The sequence below is a fragment of the Lolium rigidum genome, chromosome 1 (genome assembly GCF_022539505.1).
Source record: "Lolium rigidum isolate FL_2022 chromosome 1, APGP_CSIRO_Lrig_0.1, whole genome shotgun sequence".
NCBI classification, from domain to species: domain Eukaryota; kingdom Viridiplantae; phylum Streptophyta; class Magnoliopsida; order Poales; family Poaceae; genus Lolium; species Lolium rigidum.
Window position 1 is genome coordinate 99,263,878 of NC_061508.1, and position 24,177 is coordinate 99,288,054.

At 46.6% G+C, this 24,177-nt stretch overlaps 2 protein-coding genes across 3 annotated transcripts; one reads left to right on the forward strand and one right to left on the reverse strand.

Annotated features, from left to right (window-relative positions):
- The first annotated feature begins 4,796 nt into the window (after positions 1–4,796).
- Positions 4,797–6,563, forward strand: LOC124678516 (pathogenesis-related thaumatin-like protein 3.5). The gene is made up of 3 exons (XM_047214392.1): positions 4,797–5,332; positions 5,431–5,692; positions 5,917–6,563. Exons 1-3 carry the CDS (start codon positions 4,807–4,809, stop codon positions 6,269–6,271), a joined length of 1,143 nt encoding a protein of 380 aa, XP_047070348.1. The 5' UTR covers positions 4,797–4,806; the 3' UTR covers positions 6,272–6,563.
- A 13,113-nt stretch (positions 6,564–19,676) lies between these two features.
- Positions 19,677–23,807, reverse strand: LOC124701403 (oxysterol-binding protein-related protein 4C-like). 2 transcript variants are annotated; one of them, XM_047233551.1, is made up of 6 exons: positions 23,489–23,807; positions 22,226–22,402; positions 20,854–21,099; positions 20,659–20,755; positions 20,153–20,556; positions 19,677–19,993 (listed from the first exon to the last, which is right to left on the reverse strand). In XM_047233551.1, the coding sequence occupies exons 1-6, from the start codon at positions 23,489–23,491 to the stop codon at positions 19,736–19,738; spliced, it is 1,185 nt and encodes a 394-aa protein (XP_047089507.1). In that variant the 5' UTR covers positions 23,492–23,807; the 3' UTR covers positions 19,677–19,735. The 2 variants fall into 2 exon arrangements, with proteins under 2 accessions (XP_047089507.1, XP_047089439.1); XM_047233483.1 differs by lacking the exon at positions 23,489–23,807 and adding an exon at positions 22,490–22,652.
- Between the last annotated feature and the right edge of the window lie 370 nt (positions 23,808–24,177).

Below are 24,177 nucleotides of genomic sequence, written 5' to 3' on the forward strand. Positions count from 1 at the left end.
TGAAATGTTTTCAAGGTGTTTTGAAGTCCAAAGGCATTTAATGGACTTATTTTTATGTGTGATTTAAATGATTATTTAAATCCTCAAATTAAGACTCATTCTTAATTGTCTTCAAAAAATTCTCTTTGATATTTTATTTAGATAGAGAATTTTATGCTGATCTATTTTCATATTTTTAATTATTTTTTTAGAGCTTTGAATCATTTTCTATTTATTTTCAAAGTTTCTTGTTTATTTAAAATGTGAAATGACACATTTACCCTTGGGCCCACTCGTCGTGGTGGCCCAGTGGGGTTAACCCTAACCCGAGCCACACTTGGGCTCGGCCGGCCCACTCGCCCCTTTCTCGCCCCGTGTAGAACCCTAATCCCCCTCGTCCTCTCACGATGCCGCGGTCGCCTCGCCGCCGCCGCCCCTAATCCGACCGCCACCGGCCCTTCCCATCGGCGAGGTCGGTGTCAATCGAGCCTCCGCACGACGGCGCATCTCTCGGGTCCGCGTCGATTTGGCGTTCGCCGCCATTCCTGCTCGCCACCAACCCTATCGCGCCATGGCCGCACGGATCCGCGAAGATCCGCCGTTCGCCGGCGTCCCAGTGCGCCGCGGTGCGGCCGTGTGCCACGCCGTGGTTGCCGGTAGCCGCGGCGCCGCAGTGGCTTGGCTTGGCCTCGGCGCCGCCGTGCTCCGGCGCGTGCCGCCGTGGCCGCCATGGCTACACCGTCCTTCTCGACTCCAAGTAAGTGCGCCTCCCCTTCGCTCCTCTTCTCGTGCCTCGTCCTTCTTCCTCTGCTAGCTCTACTGCTGTGCTGTGCTTGCCTGCACCAGAGCTGTTGTGCTCTTCTGTAGCGCCATGGTGCCTGCTCTGGTTGTGCCAAACTGCTGCGCTATGCATGTGCTGCTGCTGTGTGCAGCCCTGTCATATCTTTGTGTAAGAATTCTTGGTCTAATTGATTGCTATTCTTTCATTTCTTGCTTAATTCCCTCTCTGTGGCTCTGTTCTTGTTATTATGCTCGCCAGATACTCAAGTGTATTCATATCTGCTTGCTCATGAGCATCTTGTAATGCTCATGGACTGCTAAATTGCTACTGGACATGCTACAATTAATTCAATTGCTTGCTTAATGGCTCTGGTTGTTGTTAAGGCTTAATCATATGTGTGTGCCATTCATGTCTAGCTTGATCCAAGTGGTACATCATGTATTTGATGTGCTTCGGATACAATTATAAATCATCCATTTGATTATCTCGTGAAGCAACTCGTTGATGAATTGGTTCTATGTAAGTTATATGGTTCATGGTTTGGTACTAGATTGTCCCTAGCATGTACTGGCATGCTATGACAAGCTTCTGATGATCACATGATCATCAGTTGCTTGTATATGTGTTGTTGTATCACTGTGCCTCACTATTGCTCTCTCTCTGTGTTGGGTGTGCATCACACAGGCTTGGCCTCGGTGTTTGCCGGTGCTTGCTCAAGCATCCGCTCGTTACTTGCAGAGTGATCCTCCGGATCATGTGCAAGTGTTCCAGTCATCGTTGATTTGTGAATTTTCATTTATCTCGTATAGCTTGTCCTTGTTTATTGGATAAATGAGATGAACTGCTTGCAGTGATGACTCTTGTAATTAGCTTGATTGGGCTAGAGGGATGCCAACAGTGGTTGGGGACCCTAGCCCCTCTTTGAACCCATTTGGGTGATGATACAAGTGTTGGGCTTGGTGGTTTTGGCTGTTTTAGTGGTTGAGGTGACCCTAGCAGTAATCATATACTGCCTTAGGGTAGCTCCCTCTTGTTGGCTTGCTGTGGCCCACTAGATGCTTTCTGGGTGATCCATTTGTTGGATTGCCAGTAGCTTTTGATGTTGAAATCAAATAGACAATGATTTGTCTAATGTCTGATGGCCTCAGCTAGCTGTAGGTGCTAAGTGTGTGGATTAGGTTAGCTATGGTTTCATTCTTGGCTGGATTTCTCTAGTTATGCATGGATTTGCATAACTGTTGTTCCCATAGGATGTTTACCTAGTGATCTTACCCATCTATGCTTGCACCACATGGCTTGCTAGCCAGATGATGACACACACAGGGTATTCTACCCTCCCGTGCTCCCGTGATGCATGGTATGCTTATTTATGAGCAAGATATGATCTTGCTCGTGCTTTTGTGTGGTATACCTCACTCCAGCCTCCTAGAAAATGAGTGTTGGTGTAGAGGTTTTGCTTCTGATGGTCTTTTGCTTGCCCTCGCTCCTCCTAGCAAGCTTGAAGTCTTGGTTTAATTTCTGGTGATTGTGAATAGATGGAACAGCTCTAGCTGTTCATCTGTTCTTGGTGTTCTTGGCTGTTCTTGATGAACTTACCACTGCTGCTGTCGATGGATGAACAAATGGCTAGGGTTTGAGCACTGTAAAGGTTATATATGGTGCTGCTCAGCTCTCCCTGGTCGACAGCAAGGTCTGGTCCTTTTTGGTGACTCTCCCAGGCTTGTGTGCTGTGAGGCATGCACACAAGCTAGTGAGCTGCCTGTGTGTTTGCTGCTTGGTACTTGGTCCAGGTGAGTGGATCAGCTCGGCTGATCATGGTCATATCCTCTCATTTTCATTTTTCTTAGTTAACCTGCCAAGTGGCTTTGCCACTTGGCTTAATCCTTGTTTGGTCTTTGTGTGTATGTGCAGGGATAATGTGATGATCAAGATGAAGATCAAGATCTTCTTGAGCAAGAATTACATGATGATCAACAATGTAGTTTAGGACATTTAATTGACTTGTAATTTTCCTTTTTCTTTTTCTATTTCTTCAATTCTTGTAATGTGTTGTAAATTCATATATTTATTCTGAATATTGTAATGACATTGTATCATGTGTGTGATTATCAATAAAGCTCAAAGTTTTCTCTAATGAGCTTTACTTTAATATAATTGTTCATCTTATTTATTATTGATCATTTACTTAATGAATTTCCTCAATTGAATTATTTAAGTAATTATTTAATGTTTGAATTTGAAATTCAAATTCAACCTTGTTTTGAATTCAACCATGTCATAACATTTAGAATTCAATCATGTGAACTCTCCCCTCTCTTCTCAAAACCCTAAACTAGTGAAGTGAGAAGCAAGTTTGTCGCACCCTCGAAACCCTAACCCTGTAAGGTGTCGAGAGAGAAACTTGTCCCCCTTCGATGCATTTTTGTTTAAAAGCGCGAAATTTCCCCAGAATTTACTATGCAATGCACATCCCTTTCTAAGATCTATCCCTCGATCGTCTCTAAACCTGGGACATTACACGTCGCCTCAAGGCCGCCCTCCGCTGCCCTTCTGGCCGTCGCTGCTGCCCTCACAGGCAGCGGTGGCGGCACCCACCCGATGGTGGGTAGGGGAGGCGCGCCCTGGAGGTCTCTCATGGGAGGAGGTGGGAGATCGGTTCGGGGGCGCAGGGCCGCGCGGCTGCCCCATGGCCGGCGCTTGAGGTCTCCGGCGGGAGGCGTCGAGGAGGAGGGGTGAGGCGTCCGTGGCGGCGCCCTGACCCGCGAGATCTGGTGGATGGCTGCGGCCCAATCCGGTGATCGTGGGGTTAGTCCGGTCTTGCACTGGATCTTCTTTTCTTCCTCTTTCGGCCTTTGCTGCATCGGAGTTGACTAGCGGTGTGGGGACCGGCTGATCTTGCGAATAATGACGGTGGTCCTTGGATTTCTTCTCGCGCCAAGATGCAGATCTGCTGGTGCCTGTCCTCATCGATTTGGCGGATGTGTCGTGTTCCGGAAGGCTCCACCGGCGCTCCATTGGGCGATTCAAGCCTGGAGGTTGCTGGATCGGGTGGAATTCGGTCGAGCGCACCCATGTTTTTACTCTGGCCATTTGGTTACAGAGGGAGCGTTTCGAAGCTCTGCTGGCGGTTATCATGGAGCACGTCTGCTCCGTGGTGCCGGCGGAGAATGACATGAAAGTCGAGATCTCGTGGTCTTGCAATGGTGGCTCGAGTCCGGGTGGCGAGGAGGAATTGGCTTCGTGATCGGTGTCTTTGGAGCAGCGGCATGCGAGTGTGGGCGATCGCACGGAGAAGTTCAAAAACTTACCTTTCAGGGTGAAAATCCAAGGTCTGGCCTTAATTGGTTGTGCCTGGCAATGTCCTTGTTGAAGGCATTGTTTTGAGAGTGAGGATTTTCTTCAGGTGAAAACCTAAGATCTATGATCGGGCGACGATAGCGCTGGTGCACTGTTACCTTCTTGGAGGCGTCGCTTTTGGAGAAGCTGAACTTCTGGTGCTGTCATGGTGGTGTTAGTGCTGTTGTTTAAAGGATTAGATCACTGCAGCGGGGTTTTTCTTTTTTGGTAATTCTTCTTTCTTTTTTAACTGTGTGCATCCGTAATGTCTCTAGGGCAGTGCGTTGTTGCAGAGGCTGGGTGTAATTGATATCTCTGATATTAATACGTTGGTGTGGTCGAAATGGGGCGGGGTCGAAATCCCAGCTGCCCGCATCGCTGTGAGATACGCTGGGGCCCGCGTCGGAGTCGTACAGAACATTAACAATATGGACTGGTTTAGACTGACAAGTTTTCTTTGTACGAAGTTAAGGCATATATACAGTTTCCAGTGTTATTTTGTAGGTTCCTAATACTGTAGCATTTTTTACTTTATTATCGCTTGCAGTCATACATAAGGTATTTCTTCTCTGTGAGGCCACCCTACCCATGCAAAATGCTAAAGCAATCCCACCAAGCAACTCAAAACATTTTTGGACCCTGGGCGCCATCATATATTTGAAGAACAGGATTCCAACAAGTGACAAGGAAATCAAGAACATCTCAAGACCATGGAAGCACCAAGAAGTTGCAGTGCCCCATGTTTGCTCCTTGTGCTGGCGCTAGCTGCCCATGGGTGCAGCGTCTCAATGGCTAGCTGCAGCTTCACCATATCCAACCACTGCACCCAGACCATCTGGCCGGCGACCATGGCCGGCGCGGGCACGCCGCAGCTACCCACGACAGGGTTCCGGCTCGACCCGGGGCAGACGGTGCAGGTCCCAGCGCCAGCCGGGTGGTCCGGCCGTATATGGGCGCGCACGGGGTGCAACTTCAGCGCCGACGGTTCGGGTGCGCCTGCTGGTGCGGTGGCGTGCCAGACCGGCGACTGTGGCGGTGGACACTTGGAGTGCGGCGGCACGGGAGGGACGCCGCCAGCGACGCTGTTCGAGATCACGCTGGGGAAGGGCGGCCCCGCCGACCAGGACTTCTACGACGTGAGCCTGGTCGACGGGTACAACCTGCCCGTCATCGCCGTCCCGCGGGCGCGGCAGGGCAGCTGCAACACCACCGGCTGCAACGCTGACCTCAACCTGTGTACGTGTCACGTAGCATAATTATAAAGCATCTATGCGTCCATGTTCTAGAAGTGTACATGTTGTCTGTCTGACGCATATGCGATTATGTTGCTGCAGCATGTCCCAAGGAGCTGCAGGTGGACGGTGGCAATGGTGGCGGCGCAGTGGCATGCCGGAGCGCGTGCGAGGCATTCGCGCAGGACAAGTACTGCTGCAGCGGCGCGTATGCGACGCCGGCGACGTGCAGCTCGACGGCCTACTCGTCCATTTTCAAGTCGGCATGTCCGCGGGCCTACAGCTACGCCTACGACGACGGCACCAGCCTCTTCACCTGCAACGCTGTCGACTACACCATCTCCTTCTGCCTCCCTCCCACCGGGTACCAACCAATCCTTTCTTTCATTCACTTCGACATAGTAAAAAAAGTTTTGCAATCTGCAACCAGTAAATAACGGTGATTCTTGAAATGTGCTTCTGAATATCTGGGGAACCAAACTTAGTACTTCACACGTGTCAAAGTTCATCAGATATGTACACCTGAAATTTTCGATTTTTAGGCTTTGGAATACTGGAAATTTGATGGATAACCCGTGGTTTGCACAGGTTGGACACGCCTGGTGATGCTAACATTGTTCCTCCTGCCAACAACAATGGCGCTGGAAGCACCTACGTGCCGCCCCCGGCAGGCAACAGCGGTGTTGGAAGCGTCTATCAACCACCCCCCACAGGTAACAGTGCTGCTGGAAGTTCCTACCTGCCACCTCCAACAGGCGGCAATGGCGTCGGAAGTGGCTACCAGCCGCCCTTGGCTACCAACGATGGCGTCGGAAATTACTACCCCCTGATGGGCAACAATGGCCTCAGAAGCGCCTACCAGCCGGGGATGGTGCCATCTTCGGCGAGCGCACGATACAACCAGCTGCTTCTGCTACCTGCGGCGCTGTTTTTCCTAATATGATCATTCTCACCGGTGATCATTCTCATCTTCAGAAGACTGGAAAACCGCGAATAGCGCAGGGTGGACACAATAGAGGATTGAGTGATCGAAGGGGTGGAATAAAGAAGAAGCTCAGCTGTGCATCAAGCAGAAATCTTGTAGGAGTTTCTGAATTCTGACTGCGTGACAGTTGTTCAAACTTGCAGTTCCTCTAGCAATTGTAAATTGAGTCTCAGAAACTAGATAGTATATTGGTTCAATAGTGGGGATATGTAAATATTGTACTCTTTTACGTTTTTCGAAAATGGGGAGCTAAACCTGGTATCTGCATCAATTTATGCACACATCCGTTTTATTGCATAGTTTCAGAGTGTGGCACCCCCGGGATCAGGGTTAGACAAATACCAGATCTTCGTCTGACATAAGCCTAACCTAGAGCTCGAGAGACTACAGTGAGAGAATCGGTAACACAACAGTGACTCTACGACTCAAGAAGTAATACAAGCTCATAACTGAGCGAAGAACCAAAGTATTACAAGCAGAGGTCACTGACCTGACATACATAAATCAACGGAAGCGAAGTTATGCTATTAGACATAGCAAGATAGCAAAAGGCCTAAGAGGCCAGGAGCATAACGGCGACGTCCCAGCCCATAGATTCCAGGCTGCCACCTGGGAACCCCAAGCTACTCGTCGATGTCGACTAGAAACCACCATCTGTTGGAGCGACTTCTTCTGAAACAAAAGCATGCAAAGCTGAGTACAGGGACTCAGCAAGACTTAGTACAACCTTTTAGCAAAGCGGGTATGCGGGCTTTCTGTAGAGCTTCTTTTGCGTAACGCCAGTTTTACTTGGTTAAACAAGAGGGAGAAGAAGCTCGACTACTCAGAACCTTTAGAAAGGGATAAGAGAGCGATATCTCTATCTGTATTGATATCATATTGTATCCACCAATCTTCATCATCTCGAACAACTATCCTCGGATCACCCCCTCAACGCCCGGAGAAGGTATCCGTAAACACACATTGTTTGCCAAGTTTTACGATTAGATTAAAGTTGTCTATGATCACAGAATCCATTCCCAAGTCGTCCGTAACCGTGGACACGGCTTTTCGAAAAGATTTAACCCTGCAGGGTGCACAACTTTACCCACACGTGCCAACCGATTCTTAGTGCCGTAACATTAGCTCTCTTCCTTGGAAAGCCGGCAGAGAGTGGTTGACCACGACCTTTACCTTGCTGTCGCCGAGACCATGAGTCACGCGCTAAGGATTGTTCCGCCGTAACGGGTCAAGTCCCGAAGTCGGCCCTTAACGATGTGTACCGAGGTGGGTTTCCCCAGAGGCCGCAACCCCCAGCCACCACGACCACGCTTACCTGCCTGTTATGTACCTTTACCCCCAAGCAAAATGCAATGCATATGACCAGGTAACGCGCAAACTATGTGACTCATGGAATCTACTAGGCAAGTTAGTGAGTCGAGAGGGTACCATAATAGGGCCTCGTGTGGTTGTACGCTCGGTCTTGGTTCAAGAGGCGAGAACTCGGTTCCTAGGGTCGGCGTAAACGAAACAACCCACCACATCCCAATGTGGCCTCTCGTCTGAGCCTTTAATCATATTTAACAACATCTCTACACTTACCACGTCAACCTGTCATGCTAGATTCATTTCATTGTAAGACTCCAGTCCGAAGACAGGAGTAAATAGCGTAACAAACTAAGCACGGCTAAGCATAAAGATATAAAGGCTCTAGCGATGCACACATGCCAAACCTAGTTATGCTAGGAGCAGTGGATCAGGGTATTTGAGGCTACAGGGGTGGAACATGCAATAGATAGGGTAACTCTACCTATCGATAAAAGACAGTTGAATCGTATGCAATATGTAGGAACCAGAGTACAAGCATTTCAAAATCATATATGAACCAGGCTAGGGCTTGCCTTTGTCCCTGACAAACCAATATGGATCTTCGAGGATCCCATGCTTGACTTGTTCGCTGATGGACAATTATTGACCTTCGGTGATGTCGATCTTCATCGTCTCAGCAATTGCTCTATCGACCGCGAAGAAGCAAATACCGGAAAGGTAAAGAACAATCAACACATGGCATCGATGCAATGCGCATACAAGGATGATGATATGACATGTTAATATTAAAGAAAGTGATCTATAACATGTTCATCAATTTAAATAGGGTTGGAATGCATAATACTTTGCAATTCCATAAACCCCGCATATTAAAGAAGAGGGTTCATATGTTCTTCTATTAAGGACAGGGTTCAAAGTTGTTTAACAATGCATGCTTTTGATACTAAAGTGTAGATCTCATTTTTCTGAAGATTTTGATATATTATACACATTTTTCTGATTTAAAATGAAATAGTTACGAATTAAGCAAGAATTAACCATTTTCTGAAAATAAGAAAAAGAAATTATGACGTGGGCATGATGTCATGATGACGTCAGCCACGCCATGAGCTCCCTGGGAGCTCTGGTCGAGCTACAATCGGCCGCCTCGGTCTGGGATTGAGGCGTGCGAGGGGGGGGAAAAGAGGCAGGGCGACGCGGGGAGGCTTTTGGTGGCGGCGCCGCTCGCGAATGGTCGCCGGAGCGACGTCTCCGGCGAGCTCGCGCGGAGGCCGGGGCGGGCTCACGGTGCTGGGCCGGAGGAGGAAGAAATCGGGGAGGAGGAGAGCACCACGCGGCTCAGGAGCTCACCGCGAGCACGGGAGGCTTGACGGAGAGGCGTGAGGAGGCCGGAGTCGCCTGCGGGAGGCGGTGGCCGGCGGCGCGAGGTGGTCCGATTCCGCGCGAGTCGGGGCGCCTCCGCTTGCGCCGCCGGACGGAGGAGGTCGAGGGCGTTGCGGCGGAGCTGATGGCGTCGTCGGCCGGGCGCGGGGACGAGCGCGGAGCGGCGGCGGCGACGAGCTCTGGCCGGGGTTAGGGTTTGGCTTCCTGTGCATAGAGAGAGAGAGGAACGAGGGTGCCAGGGGGAAGTGAGGTCGGGAGGGAGAGGAGGGAGGACGAGGCGTCCTCATCCTCTAGCCAGGAGAAGCAGGAGGTGGCCGGCGAGCCACCTCGAGCTGCCAGGCAGCTGCCCGCTCGTCGAAAGGAGGAAGAAGACAAGGGGAAAATTCCCCAAAACCCCTCGCAATTTAGTAAAATTTGTGGAAATTTTAAACAGGGAAGAATTAAGGGAATTTTAGGGTGTTTTGACCCAAAATTTTGAGGGGCTTTTGCACTAAAATTTTCTTAGAGCAAAATACAACATTGGCAACATTGTTTCAAACCATTTTGGTGCAAGATTTCTCAAATTTTATGCAAATGCATGCATGCTTATGCACAACTAGCAACAAGTATTTTATTAGAAAACATGGGATGTTACAACTCTACCCCCCTTACAAGAATCTCGTCCCCGAGATTTCTAAAGTAGGAGAAGAGAAGGTAACAAGGACTACACCGTTCTTCAACGAGCTTGTCGATACCACGGTGATCTTCTTTGTTGAAGAAGTTGATTCACGACACCATGAATGAATTTGATCCACAACACCACGAATGAATTTGATCCACTACACCATGTATGAAGCGCTTCATTTTGCTTTCTTCACTCTAAGGAAAGAGGGAATGACACTAGACGGTGGATCTTCACAAAGATCGAGTATCTCATGGTTAACTCATGGAGGAAGTGTTCAAAAACAACTTTTGAGCTAACAAACATGAAACACGTCAAGGTAACGGAAGAGATGGAAGAAGTTTCAAATTTTGGTAGCCAATTGCTCCACGCTTGAAAAGAATACGAAGGGACAAGGTAGCGAGGAGTTAAACTGCCTTTGATACCATGACGAGGCACTCTTAGAGAGGGTGACTCGTGGAAACACAAATGATTATCCAACCATAGCAACTTTGGATTTAAGAATCATAGTCACTTTTCTGGCAAGGGTACATGAAATGATTGTTGTCTACTCAAAAGGCTAGGGCCTAGATGATCGACGAATTCACACAACGTGTGAATTGATTAGAATTTCAGGTAATAACCAAAGGAAAGGGAAGGGTACTGGCTACAGAAGTGCCAAGGATCAACGGGGAGTGAAATTTTTCCGAACGAAGTTGTTGTCACCGGAAATAGTTTCAAGGAACTGACCGAGAGACATTTAGCAACACTGCTTATGATGTTCTCCTTGATGTTATAGACACCAATTTTAGGCTATTGACGAGCCTTCAATAGGTCATCGAGTCAAGGTCGGACTTCGGAATTGAAAAGCTGCTAGGAGGGAAATCCTCATGGAAAGTGGTTATTCTTGATGATTCAAGAGATTATGGTATTAGGCCTTCCGACTAAGTGTGTTAACCACGACATCAATCTTCTCGGATTTACAAAGAGACCTATGTCAAAAATCCTTGATAAGCACTAACCATCATTGCCGCTTGAGATTCAGCTTAGGTTAGGTGTAAAGATATTTCAGACTCAGCATGTACGAATAGAAATTGCAACAACTACCACCAAGATAAAGTTGCTAGATTCTCAAGATAAGGACCACAATGTCAAGCTCCAAAAGATCGAGCTAGATTGCGTGATACATATGGTTGCGACTACCAAAGGCAATTGCGTGCATATGAACTTGCAATGTAACACAAGTGAGTCCTTATGGGGACACCAAAGAAGATATTGAAGTTCTTAAGCTTCTTCTCTTTCTTGAACAAACCAGTCAGTGGCTTAGTGTGCATAGAGGAATGTTTCAAGGAATGGAGGTAACAACCTTCCTTCTCAAGAATACTTCGCACATGCATGGCCGACTTGCGATGATTCCCGAGGAAAACAAAGGAAACTCGACTCGGATCCACGGCGACATCTTTCAGCAAATGCACATGAACCTGAGAAGGTCACTTCTGACATCCAGAACACATACTTCGTGGTGGCACAAAGATGGTTCTTAAAAGTTTCCAACATTAGTGCCACTTGTCCAATATGAACCTCTTTAAACATGGAAAAAAATAGGAATGTCATCGATGGGCTCAACAACAAAGGCCGACTTGCGATGATTCCCGAGGAAAACAAAGGAAACTCGACTCGGATCCACGGCGACATCTTTCAGCAAATGCACATGAACCTGAGAAGGTCACTTCTGACATCCAGAACACATACTTCGTGGTGGCACAAAGATGGTTCTTAAAAGTTTCCAACATTAGTGCCACTTGTCCAATATGAACCTCTTTAAACATGGAAAAAAATAGGAATGTCATCGATGGGCTCAACAACAAACTTATCAAGATAATCCAATGAGGGACTCATATGTTGCATGAACAAGGCAAAAGTATTGGTCAGACCAAAGGACATGAAGGTTTACTCAGACGAAGCACTATGAGTATAAACATCATCAAGATAGTCCTTGGAACTGAGTTTGATTTGACGATAGCCCAAGCCCAAATCAAATATGGGGAAGATAGCATATCCATAAAGGAGATACTTCGTGACTTCTACACGAACAAAACTAGACATCCCTTTAAGAAGGGTCAAGTCGGATAGAGCTTTTGCCTTTCAACTCTCCAAGTTGTTGTTCAAGCTCAACCAACTAGTCCTGGATGTCCAGTATGGTTTCTTGGAGAAGGAGTGATTTAGAGAACCAACTGTTACTCATGAACTCGACAACACGGTTATGTGTCAGCATGGTGATACTTCTAGAAAGACATCCAGAATATCATGAACCACCGATATATCACTGAGTTCGAGGGGGGATCTTGCTGTACAAAGCAATACGATATGGTCTCGAGAGCTTTGGCATTAATCTAACTCTTTGACCAAAAAGGTGCGCCTAAACAAATGGACTTGGCAGCACAATCAAACTTCGCTTAGTAATTGGCGAACCAATCATGCTAAGAATGACACAAACGTCCTTGGATCCCAAAGCAATAACAATTGCTAAGAATCTCAGATGGCCACATCAATACGTAAACCCCAACATTCCCAACCATAGACAGCTCAGAGAAAGGGTGAGTAAAGATATGTAAGAGCATCACTTCATCAATAAGGCCATGATACAAACCACGACCTCATGATATAGAAGAGGGTGATACTCCAAGGTAGAACAGAACAGAAGCTAACAAGACTTCTTAATCTGCAGATTACAACACTTTGACCAAGTCTTTGAAATGGACAAGGTACTGGAGTTTGTTTCTCCTGACGTACTGAAGTGGAATGTCTTGAAGAACCACAAGAGTAACATACATTGGAAAACACCAATACACATTTAGAACTTGTCTGCTCACTATCAGACAAAGGTCGGAAAGTAATAAAAGAGGAGGAACATGACCAGGATTAGAATTACTGAGATGTAGATGCACAAGATAACACTTTTGTGAAACTCATACTGAAAAGGGAGGTGTGGCGGAGTCACAGACATAGAAGTGGGACTCGCAAAGAGCACTCTTGTCGTGATCCATTTAGTTCAATGAGAGAACCTCTGCGATTGCTAAGGGAAGGGAAAGATCTTTATTGCCGCAATTCAATACGACAATAAGCACAAGGTTTAACACTAGCTTGATTTGAATTTAGCCATACCGATGAAATGTTTGAACATTAACACCAGTGTTCAATGGCATGAATCTTGGGTTAAAGGCCAGCTTCATGTACTAAGATTCGCATACTAGAATCCAGCACAATCGGGGACCTTCGGTTCAAGTCCAAGGGTTAAAAACCGAGAAAGAAGTAACTACTAAATGAGTGACACAAAGGACACTGCGAGGTAGTAATCACGATGTACCATCTAGAAGCAATGCATAGCTTCCAAACTACCCAAGCAAATAAAGAGGAGGCATACAATGCGAAAGGAAATCTCGAAGCCTAGAACAGAAGGATGTGGAACCCACAAAATGGAGAGATCATGATGGAAAGAAATCTCTCTATTAGAACAAAACAAGGAGGATGCACAAAACACACTCGACTCTAGAGAACTCTGCACTAGGTCAACTGGTTTAGGAACGACATGCCCTTGAGGCACCTAAGTTTGAAAGACTAGAAACAATAGGAAAATTTTCAAATCAACACAAGGTAAGGCACCTTAGAATTAGAGCGATACCAGATAAGGAGTAAAAAGAAGCCTAATCAGATTTTCGCAAATATTTTTAGCTTTCAAATAGTTTTCACAAACACTAGACGCAACATCGACTAGTAGAAAGGGTTTTCCTACAGGCAGTCCCTGCTCGATACCAAAACCTCGTGGCACCCCGGGATCGTGGTTAGACAAATACCGGATCTTCGTCCGACATAAGCCTAACCTAGACCTCGAGAGACTACAAGTGAGAGATTCGGTAACACAACGAGTGACTCTACGACTCAAGAAGTAATACAAGCTCATAACCGAGCGAAGAACCAAAGTATTACAAGCAGAGGTCACTGACCTGACATACATAAATCAACGGAAGCGAAGTTATGCTATTAGACATAGCAAGATAGCAAAAGGCCTAAGAGGCCAGGAGCATAACGGCGACGTCCCAGCCCATAGATTCCAGGCTGCCACCCGGGAACCCCAAGCTACTCGTCGATGTCGACTAGAAACCACCATCTCGTTGGAGCGACTTCTTCGAAACAAAAGCATGCAAAGCTGAGTACAGGGACTCAGCAAGACTTAGTACAACCTTTTAGCAAAGCGGGTATGCGGGCTTTCTGTAGAGCTTCTTTTGCGTAACGCCAGTTTTACTTGGTTAAACAAGAGGGAGAAGAAGCTCGACTACTCAGAACCTTTAAAAGGGGATAAGAGAGCGATATCTCTATCTGTATTGATCATCATATTGTATCCACCAATCTTCATCATCTCGAACAACTATCCTCGGATCACCCCCTCAACGCCCGGAGAAGGTATCCGTAAACACACATTGTTTGCCAAGTTTTACGATTAGATTAAAGTTGTCTATGATCACAGAATCCATTCCCAAGTCGTCCGTAACCGTGGACACGGCTTTTCGAAAAGATTTAACCCTGCAGGGTGCACAACTTTACCCACACGTGCCAACCGATTCTTAGTGCCGGAACATTAGCTCTCTTCCTTGGAAAGCCGGCAGAGAGTGGTTGACCACGACCTTTACCTTGCTTCGTCGCCGAGACCATGAGTCACGCGCTAAGGATTGTTCCGCCGTAACGGGTCAAGTCCCGAAGTCGGCCCTTAACGATGTGTACCGAGGTGGGTTTCCCCGCGAGGCCGCAACCCCGACCACCACGACCACGCTTACCTCGCTCGTTATGTACCTTTACCCCCAAGCAAAATGCAATGCATATGACCAGGTAACGCGCAAACTATGTGACTCATGGAATCTACTAGGCAAGTTAGTGAGTCGAGAGGGTACCATAATAGGGCCTCGTGTGGTTGTACGCTCGGTCTTGGTTCAAGAGGCGAGAACTCGGTTCCTAGGGTCGGCAGAAACGAAACAACCCACCACATCCCAATGTGGCCTCTCGTCTGAGCCTTTAATCATATTTAACAACATCTCTACACTTACCACGTCAACCTGTCATGCTAGATTCATTTCATTGTAAGACTCCAGTCCGAAGACAGGAGTAAATAGCGTAACAAACTAAGCACGGCTAAGCATAAAGATATAAAGGCTCTAGCGATGCACACATGCCAAACCTAGTTATGCTAGGAGCAAGTGGATCAGGGTATTTGAGGCTACGTGGGTGGAACATGCAATAGATAGGGTAACTCTACCTATCGATAAAAGACAGCTTGAATCGTATGCAATATGTAGGAACCAGAGTACAAGCATTTCAAAATCATATATGAACCAGGCTAGGGCTTGCCTTTGTCCCTGACAAACCAATATGGATCTTCGAGGATCCCATGCTTGACTTGTTCGCTGATGGACAATTATTGACCTTCGGTGATGTCGATCTTCATCGTCTCAAAGCAATTGCTCTATCGACCGCGAAGAAGCAAATACCGAAAGGTAAAGAACAATCAACACATGGCATCGATGCAATGCGCATACAAGGATGATGATATGACATGTTAATATTAAAGAAAGTGATCTATAACATGTTCATCAATTTAAATAGGGTTGGAATGCATAATACTTTGCAATTCCATAAACCCCGCATATTAAAGAAGAGGGTTCATATGTTCTTCTATTAAGGACAGGGTTCAAAGTTGTTTAACAATGCATGCTTTTGATACTAAAGTGTAGATCTCATTTTTCTGAAGATTTTGATATATTATACACATTTTTCTGATTTAAAATGAAATAGTTACGAATTAAGCAAGAATTAACCATTTTCTGAAAATAAGAAAAAGAAATTATGACGTGGGCATGATGTCATGATGACGTCAGCCACGCCATGAGCTCCCCGGGAGCTCGGGTCGAGCTACAATCGGCCGCCTCGGTCCGGGATTGAGGCGTGCGAGGGGGAAAAGAGGCGGGGCGACGCGGGGAGGCTTTTGGTGGCGGCGCCGCTCGCGAATGGTCGCCGGAGCGACGTCTCCGGCGAGCTCGCGCGGAGGCGGGGCGGGCTCACGGTGCTGGGCCGGAGGAGGAAGAAATCGGGGAGGAGGAGAGCACCACGCGGCTCAGGAGCTCACCGCGAGCACGGGAGGCTTGACGGAGAGGCGAGAGGAGGCCGGAGTCGCCTGCGGGAGGCGGTGGCCGGCGGCGCAGAGGTGGTCTGATTCGCGCGATTCGGGGCGCCTCCGCTTGCGCTGCTGGACGGAGGAGGTCGAGGGCGTTGCGGCGGAGCTGATGGCGTCGTCGGCTGGGCGCGGGGACGAGCGGAGCGGCGGCGGCGACGAGCTCTGGCCGGGGTTAGGGTTTGGCTTCCTGTGCATAGAGAGAGAGAGGAACGAGGGTGCCAGGGGGAAGTGAGGTCGGGAGGGAGAGGAGGGAGGACGAGGCGTCCTCATCCTCTAGCCAGGAGAAGCAGGAGGTGGCCGGCGAGCCACCTCGAGCTGCCAGGCAGCTGCCTGCCTGTCGAAAGGAGGAAGAAGACAAGGGGAAAATTCCCCAAAACCCCCTGCAATTTAGTAAAATTTGTGGAAATTTTAAACAGGGAAGAATTAAGGGAATTTTAGGGTGTTTTGACCCAAAATTTTGAGGGGCTTTTGCACTAAAATTTTCTTAGAGCAAAATACAACATTGGCAACATTGTTTCAAACCATTTTGGTGCAAGATTTCTCAAATTTTATGCAAATGCATGCATGCTTATGCACAACTAGCAACAAGTATTTTATTAGAAAACATGGGATGTTACACAGAGTTTAAAAGAAATACATCTTATGGATCACATAGTGTGTACATAAACATTAACTAACGAAAAAAGATATAATGCCTATGAATCTTGTATTATCTTAGAAAGCAGTCAACCACCCTGGTTGTAGATAATCCGAGCAACTTGGCTTCATTCAAAATTCATACTCGTCGATCCAGTGTGTAACCATATGGATAACCTGTAAAAAAAAATCATTCATACTCTTGTTAAAGACAATATCATTACAATAATTCCTTATAGCCCATATCAAAGCACAAATACCCGTTCGAATCTGTTCTTTAGATGTTTTCTCGATTCATTAAGTCGATTTCCAAACATATTTGTAGCACTAGTTGGTGGAAAAATATTAAAAGTATATTGAATAGTTCTCCAAATAAGACGAGCGAATGGACAATCAAAAAATAAATGGTATGTATACTCATCTGCCTTACAGAACACACATTTCTTACCACCATTCAATTCTTTTGGCGAGGTTATCTTTAGTGAGAATCACTTTTTTGTAAAGGAACCACATGAAGATCATAATATTTAGCGGTACCTTAATTTTCCAAATGTTTATTTTCAGAAAAAACGTATTGCCATTCATTATATCTGCATACATGGATCTAACAGAGGTAGTGAATTTCTAAACCAAAACATCCGTGTCTTCCGTTAGGTTTACCACAATAAAATGTTGTAAGAAATACCGCCAAGCTACCTATTTGGCGTTGTTGAAGGTTCTTCTAAAAAAATTATATTTAGAGAAGCCCCGTTAAAACATCCGCTATCAAAGCATTTTTTTAACGTACGACGTTATACAAGGATGGTTACTCCCGAGCAAATGGTTGCTCGAATAACCACACATCTTCCCAAAAGCGTGTTTTCTGACCATTGTCAACCTTAAAAGAACCTCGTGAGAAACAAAAAATGTCTTTCACTCCCATTAGTCCTTTCCAAAATGGGGAGTCGGTGATCGTAACAGTCACTTGTGACAGTGTTTTATTCTGGAGGTAATTATTCCGCAACAATTCTTGTCATGCCCCCTCTTCATTTAAGAGTTTAACAGTCATTTGCTGAGTAAACATTTCTTTTTGATCTATAACACTTCCACCCCCATCCCCCTTGGTATTTAGGACGACAAATTATGTTCCATTTTGTTAACCGGTATTTACGCTTAAGTTGATCATTTTGCCAAAAGAATCTAGACCTGTGGAATCTTTTCCGTACCTCTTTAGGTATTTCTAGAAATGATAGCATAAATATCGGTAAACTAGTTAGAACGAAACTTATAAGCAGTAGTCTATCTCCGTATGAGAGTAACTTGCTTTGACAACAATCCAAATTTTGTACAAAGCGGTTCTCAACTAGGTTCCCTTCTTTGTTTAGAAATTTTCGGTAATGGATAGGAATATCCAAGTATCGAAAGGGAAGAGAACCAGCTTCACAACCGAATATTTTTGTATACTGTTCCTCTTGATCCTTAGACTTTCCAAAACAAAACAAAATATCGCTCATGAGAAAATTAATTTGAGGACCGATAGTTGCTCGATGATACATAAAATCAATTTCATGTTAACAACTTTCTCTAGGTCGTGTTACTTGAAATTAAAGAATATCATCCGCGTATTGTAGAATGGATACCTCTCCCTCAACTAGATGTGGGATGAGACCACCTACTTGACCATCCTCCTCTGCCTTTGCAATTAGGATCGTCATCGGCCACTAAATGAAAAGGATTAGGGATAGAGGATCACCTTGTCTTAGCTCCTTCCTAGTTAAAAAATAAGGGCTAATGTCGTCATTGACCTTTATTCCCACAGATCCTCCCCTCACAAAACTATCAACCAACTCACACCATTTGGGTGAAAAACCTTTCATAGGCATGGTTTGCTAGAGGAAAGTCCATTGAACTTTATTATAACCCTTCTCAGAGTCTATTTTAAAAAGAACACCATCCATTTTCTTCTTTTGAAGCTCACGAATGGTATCATGCAACACGACTACTCCTTCGAGTATATATCGCTCCGGTGTGAAAGTAGATTGTGTCGGCTTAATAAGTGTGTAGACTATCCCAGTTATTATATTAGTACCTACTTTGGTAAATACCTTAAAACTCACCATTAACTTAGCATATACCCCTATATTGTTGAATCTGAACGGCATCCTCTTTCTTCGGTAACAAAGTGATCCCCCCAAAGTTAATCATAAATAATGGGAGATCTACTTGTTGTAGTGGCGCAAATAAATTCATAAGATCTTATTTAATAATGTCTCAAAATTGTTTATAAAACTCAGCGGAAAACCCGCCTGACCCCAGAGGTTTATTAAGTTCCATATGAGAAATAACATTGAAAACTTCCTCCTCTGTGAAGTCCGCATTGAGAATGTTATTTTCCTCTAGAAATAACTGAGGTATATCCGCGACATAATCTTCTCTCATATTAAAGCTATTTTTGGTGCCCCAAAAAGTTAATACTTTCAAGTTTTTCTAGCCTACTATTGTCCCTTGGTCTTGCTCAATCAGAATTCCTCTTTTTCTATGTTTACTATTAGCAATAAGCTGGAAATATCTCGTATTATTTTCTTCTTCTTGCACATGCTTAACTTTAGCTCTCTGCGCTTCCTCATCTTGTCTTAGTTTTGCTAAACGTCGTTCACACTCCAAAGCCCTCTCTTTCTGATATAACTAGGAAAACAGTTTCCGCTTTTATATCCAGCTCATCAATAAGAGCCAACAATTTCTCCTTCTGTTTATTATACACTCCAGTTCTATTCTTTGCCCAGCCCCAAACAAAGCCGTAGGTGCCTTAATTTTTTTTACCAAACTTCCATCGGTGTATTTCCACTCGTAACAGCATTCCATTCTCTTTTAGTCATATCATAAAAACCATCCTCCCGAAGCTATGATAGTTCAAAAGAAAACTAAGCCTTATTGCCAACATAGGAGTTGGGGGTTTTCACACATTCTCACGAATGATGCACTTATTGATTCCATCAATAATGAATATATTATGCTCGTTTTTATGGTTCATGGCTTTTAGGAACTTTACCACCGTGAGTGCTCAATTTTCCCCCTTTTTATAGTGTTTGGGTCATTTGAACTGAATAACCGTGCCTAATCCTTGATAGAAATTTGTTGTCCAAGAAATTGGACGACCAAATCACCAAACAAACAAGAAAAGGAAGCAACTAAACTTGTTAAAAAATGGTCAGCTTTATTATATAATTTAACACTTGTTACATGGGATGTACTGTCATGAAGAAGGTACGATGATAGGAGCTGGACGCACTGATTTCTCCAACGGCCAGCACTCCCAGTTCCCATTCTTGTCCTGAGACAATGAGAAGTGCTTGGGCATCCACACCTCTCCTCTCTCATTCCTCTCCTTGTCAAGCTTCCTAGCTCTGCCCTCCACTTGCCGCTTCGCCTCGCTAGCCTTATCCCAATCCTTTGCTAGGATAGCCTCGCTGACTTCGCTCCAGACCACCGCCGACTCCGAAGATGACAACTCCTGCCACATTATCATCGTCATTCATGAGTATTACCATTGTGCTTGTTTGCAAGTTTCAGCTATATATGTTGAACATAAAGTATACAATGACAAATCACATCGAAATGTGAAATTTCATGAGTTTGATAAACAAGAAAACGAGTAGATTTAAAATTTCACCTCTGTATCTTTGACCTCGGGTGTGACGAGGTTACCGATGGCGCGCTCTGCATCGTACAGAACCGAAACCTCCCCGCTCTGAACATCCTTCAATGAGACAGTCCTATCCCAGTGGCCATCGATCTCGCAGACGGTCTCCTGCGAGCCGGATGACGAACGGAAGACCTTGCCCTTCACGCACCTCGCGTCGCCTCCTATGCCCAAGAAGGAGCGGCTTCTGTGGTAGCTCAGCTCCGCCTCGAGACCGGATTCTTTGCAGGCGATCCTGACGGTCCCCGACCACTCGACCGAGGGAGCGGGCAGAAGCCTTATGAGAAGGTTCGGGCAATCCACCTCGTAGGTCTCATTGAACTTCAGAAGCTTGACCTGCCTATTGCCGTTCACGGTCGCCTCTATGCTAGTACCTTCAGTGGAATGGATGCAGGAGGTTCAGATAAGTTTCTTTTCTTGTTTGAAGAGGAGTGTTATGCTGAAAGTTGAGAATTCGTTTTCTTCGAGCGGCGTACCATGAAACTTCGGCACTGGGTTCTGGCACCATACAAGCTCGACGTTCCCACCGTCGTCGGTGGCGTGAAGCGCGGAGACCGGGGGACGATGAGACACCTGAAAATGTCCATGCCATATGATTATTCAGAACATTTAGTCTGAAGAGATGAGCAATTTGCTGTTGAAGAAAATGAGTAATCTGCCAAGTCCGGTACCTGCTCAAGGAGGACATGGATTGAGCCACCGGAGACATGGTGCGTCTCTCCGAGCACCGGGTTGTAGGGTGCGAAGCCGAAGATGGGCGGCCTCGTCGTCGAGATGCTCCACGCCACGACCGCCGTGAGCCGCTCCAGGCTGTCCTTGCCTCGGGCGCATCTGCTCAGGTAGTCTTCTCCTGCGCAGTAGACACCTTCCCCGTACAACTGGAGCTGAGATTTCGGGAGGTTGAACGTGGCAGGCAGCTGAAAGGAGGTTCATCGGTCGTGTCGTCAGTGAAGGAGCGAAGTGTGCTTGAACACTTGTAAAAAAAAAATAGCAACGCAGGCAGCAGCAGCGACCATCGACTTTTAGAGACAAGAAAAACTTAAGAAGCGCATGCAGCTACCGAACGAACTTACATGGAGCTAACAAACGAATGTGGTTTAGGTGGCTGGAAAGCGACTAACCAAATCATTATGGTTGAGCTTCAGTAACCTATTGAGCTTATCTTTGGATAGTACTGAGAACACATTGGGAGTGGTGTTTTGGAACATGGGTGCATATGCTCCCTATATTTTGAAATACATCTTATGTACATTTTAAATTTCAAAAAAATTGAAACAAAAAATTTGTACGTACATCTTCACGTGCTACGCGCTCATAAAGTCGTTTCATAAAAAATCGACTTATCATGTGACGTGTGTAAAAAAGACAAAATTCAGTGCTAAAAATAATGCTTTTCACAAGATAAAGTTTCTCCTTTTTACATAGACCACAAAAAATATTGGTTTTTCGTGAAACTTAGCGAATGCACATACATTATGGAGATGTACATGTAGGATTTTTTATCCAAATTTTTCGACATTTCGAAATATGTTTTTTTAGTAGAGAGAGCATACGCACCCGGGAGCAGAATTGAATTTCCGGAACACATTGCACATCAATGCGGTCAAGTGAAGTGACGTGGGAACCTCCCAACTTGAACATCTTTGGACCAAACATGTTTATTCCATTGTCCAAGCGTGCGGTCCATTAGAAACACGCAAAAAATTAAGTTTTCTAGCTCGTGAAGGTTGCTTCGTTGTTTAGCTGAACCCCACCCACTCTGCTCTCCCATAGGCAAACTGTTAAGTGGCCTGATCGGTACACTGGCCAAGTGACCAGAGGCCAGCCCCCTGAATTCTGCGGCATTCAGGGTGCTTCGGGAGCAGTCCTAATCTCGAACTAAATAAACAAGCCGCCGGATCCAGGCCTTGCTCTCGAGATCGGAGTTCTCGCATCACATGCATGTACAGTACCGTGCACGACGGCTTGCTTTGCCTGGATCAAGAATTCAAGATTCAAGAACCATAGGCAGGGCGAGTGGGCAGTGGCACTATTTTTGTGTACCTGGAAGTGCGAGAGATCGGCGCCCGGCCTGACGTTCCGGAAGAGGCTGAGCACCCGCTGCACGATGTTGGCCGGTTTGAGCTCCGCCGCGAGCCCGCCCTCGAGGGACAGCGGCGCCGTGAGCACCGCCGTTGCTTCCCCTGCCGCCGACGCCGACGCGTCGACCTCCGATTCAACCTGCATTAAAATACAGCCAGATCGATCAGCTCAGCTCCGCCGTGAATAGCAATTGAACCACTAGTTCTAGTGCTACAAATTAAGTACTCGATGCTTCATGCGACCGATCGCTCGTCGTGGCCTCATCTCCTTGTTGCGTTCAGGCTTCGTTCAATTGCTTTCCTTGGAGGGGAGGTTCCAAGAAACAGTCGTCTGGAGTACTGCTTGGATTGACCAAATAAAATGGGAATCAAATCGTGCCGTCCCATCCTCCAGCTATTATAGGGTCGTCCGATTTCTAGTAGGAGTGTGTACACTAAAAAATAAAGCTTTGAAAAGGTCAGTGCCGGCTGATGAAGACGCCGGCCGCGGCCATGGCCAAGCTGCGTAAAGCTAGCAGGTGTTACATGTGTCGGCCTGTCAGGGCGTTGCATTTCATGTGAGGGTACACCTTTTTTTTTAGCATTATTGCTTTTTTTTTCTTTGGCGATATACGCGTTGTACGCGGCAGAAAAAAGTGGGATGGAACTGGAGCTCCGTTTTCGTTGTCTCTTTCTTCCTTGTGAAGAAAAAGAAATTAGTCGAAGAAGGGGTAGCTAGGATTCGGACCAGCAGACGCACGAGGATTCGGGGGATAATTGTCAGTGCCGACGAAACATGACGTCACGGACCTAGCTCGATTCGCCTGGTGTCTCTGTCCTTATGTTTTTTCTTTTTCAAAAGGAAAAACGGATAATAATCGCCTTTATTACCGCTTAGCGGTAAATGTGGAAGCGAAGAAAATGGCAGGGCCCTGATAAAAGGCGAGGCGAGGACAGCGGAGCAAAAAGCAGCATCGGCGATATTCGCAGCAGCCGTGACGTGGACGCCGGGCACGATCGAGCGACAGGCCACTTGCGGCACCGCCCCCCAAAACTTCGATCACGACAATCGCAGATTCTCGTCGCTGCCGATGCTCGCCGGACGACCGGCGGCGGAGAAGCAGAGCAAGTACGACTGCTTGGCGTGATCGGTGGATAATAACCACGAAACTCGCTAAACTAAAAGAAGGGGCAAGCTTGCAGGAATGTCCAACCAAGAAACAGAGGGGCAGGGGCAAAGGCGTACCATCGATGGAATGAAGGCAGAGGTCCGCGCGAGTCAAATCCCCAGCCCAAGCTACCGAAGCGCCTCCGATCTTCTCCTCCCCGGCCGGCTCCGGATGTGCTCCTTCTTAATCTTATCTTCTGCTTGGAGCTAGAAATGGCGAACAAGGAACTATATCTTCTTCTTCTTCTTCCTCCCTTCCTCCCTGCGCTGCGTGGGGCGGGACGGCTGGAATCCTCTCTTCTCGATAAGGGGAAGAAGGAAGCAAATCGCTGGCTGGATCGATCGATCGATGGGTCTCCTTTCTTTAGCAGGCTCGGTGGCGCAAGCGTCTATTTATACACGCCCGCCCGCCCTCGTGCTCTGTCTGTCTGTCTCTTTCAGGCCTTCTTCCATTTTCTCCCCTTTCAGTTTCAGGGCATGTACAGCCTTCCTTGATAGGCAGCGCGGAGGGGGTGACGCACGTCGTGCTCTCCGTGTTTCCTCGTGTCGCTGCCCAGCGACCGTGCGTGTGATGTGAACGCGTACCACTTCTCGGCCGCACCGGCCAACCACAACAGTTTCCGCCTAGCCGGACTAGTGCGACTAACACGGAGAAACTGCGAGGTGGTTACTGATACTTTCTCCTCCTGCAATGCATGCTGCATCTGCAAAAAGTTTAGAGAGGTCTTACACACCAATCTTGGCCACAAGGCTAAGGATTTGTGAGT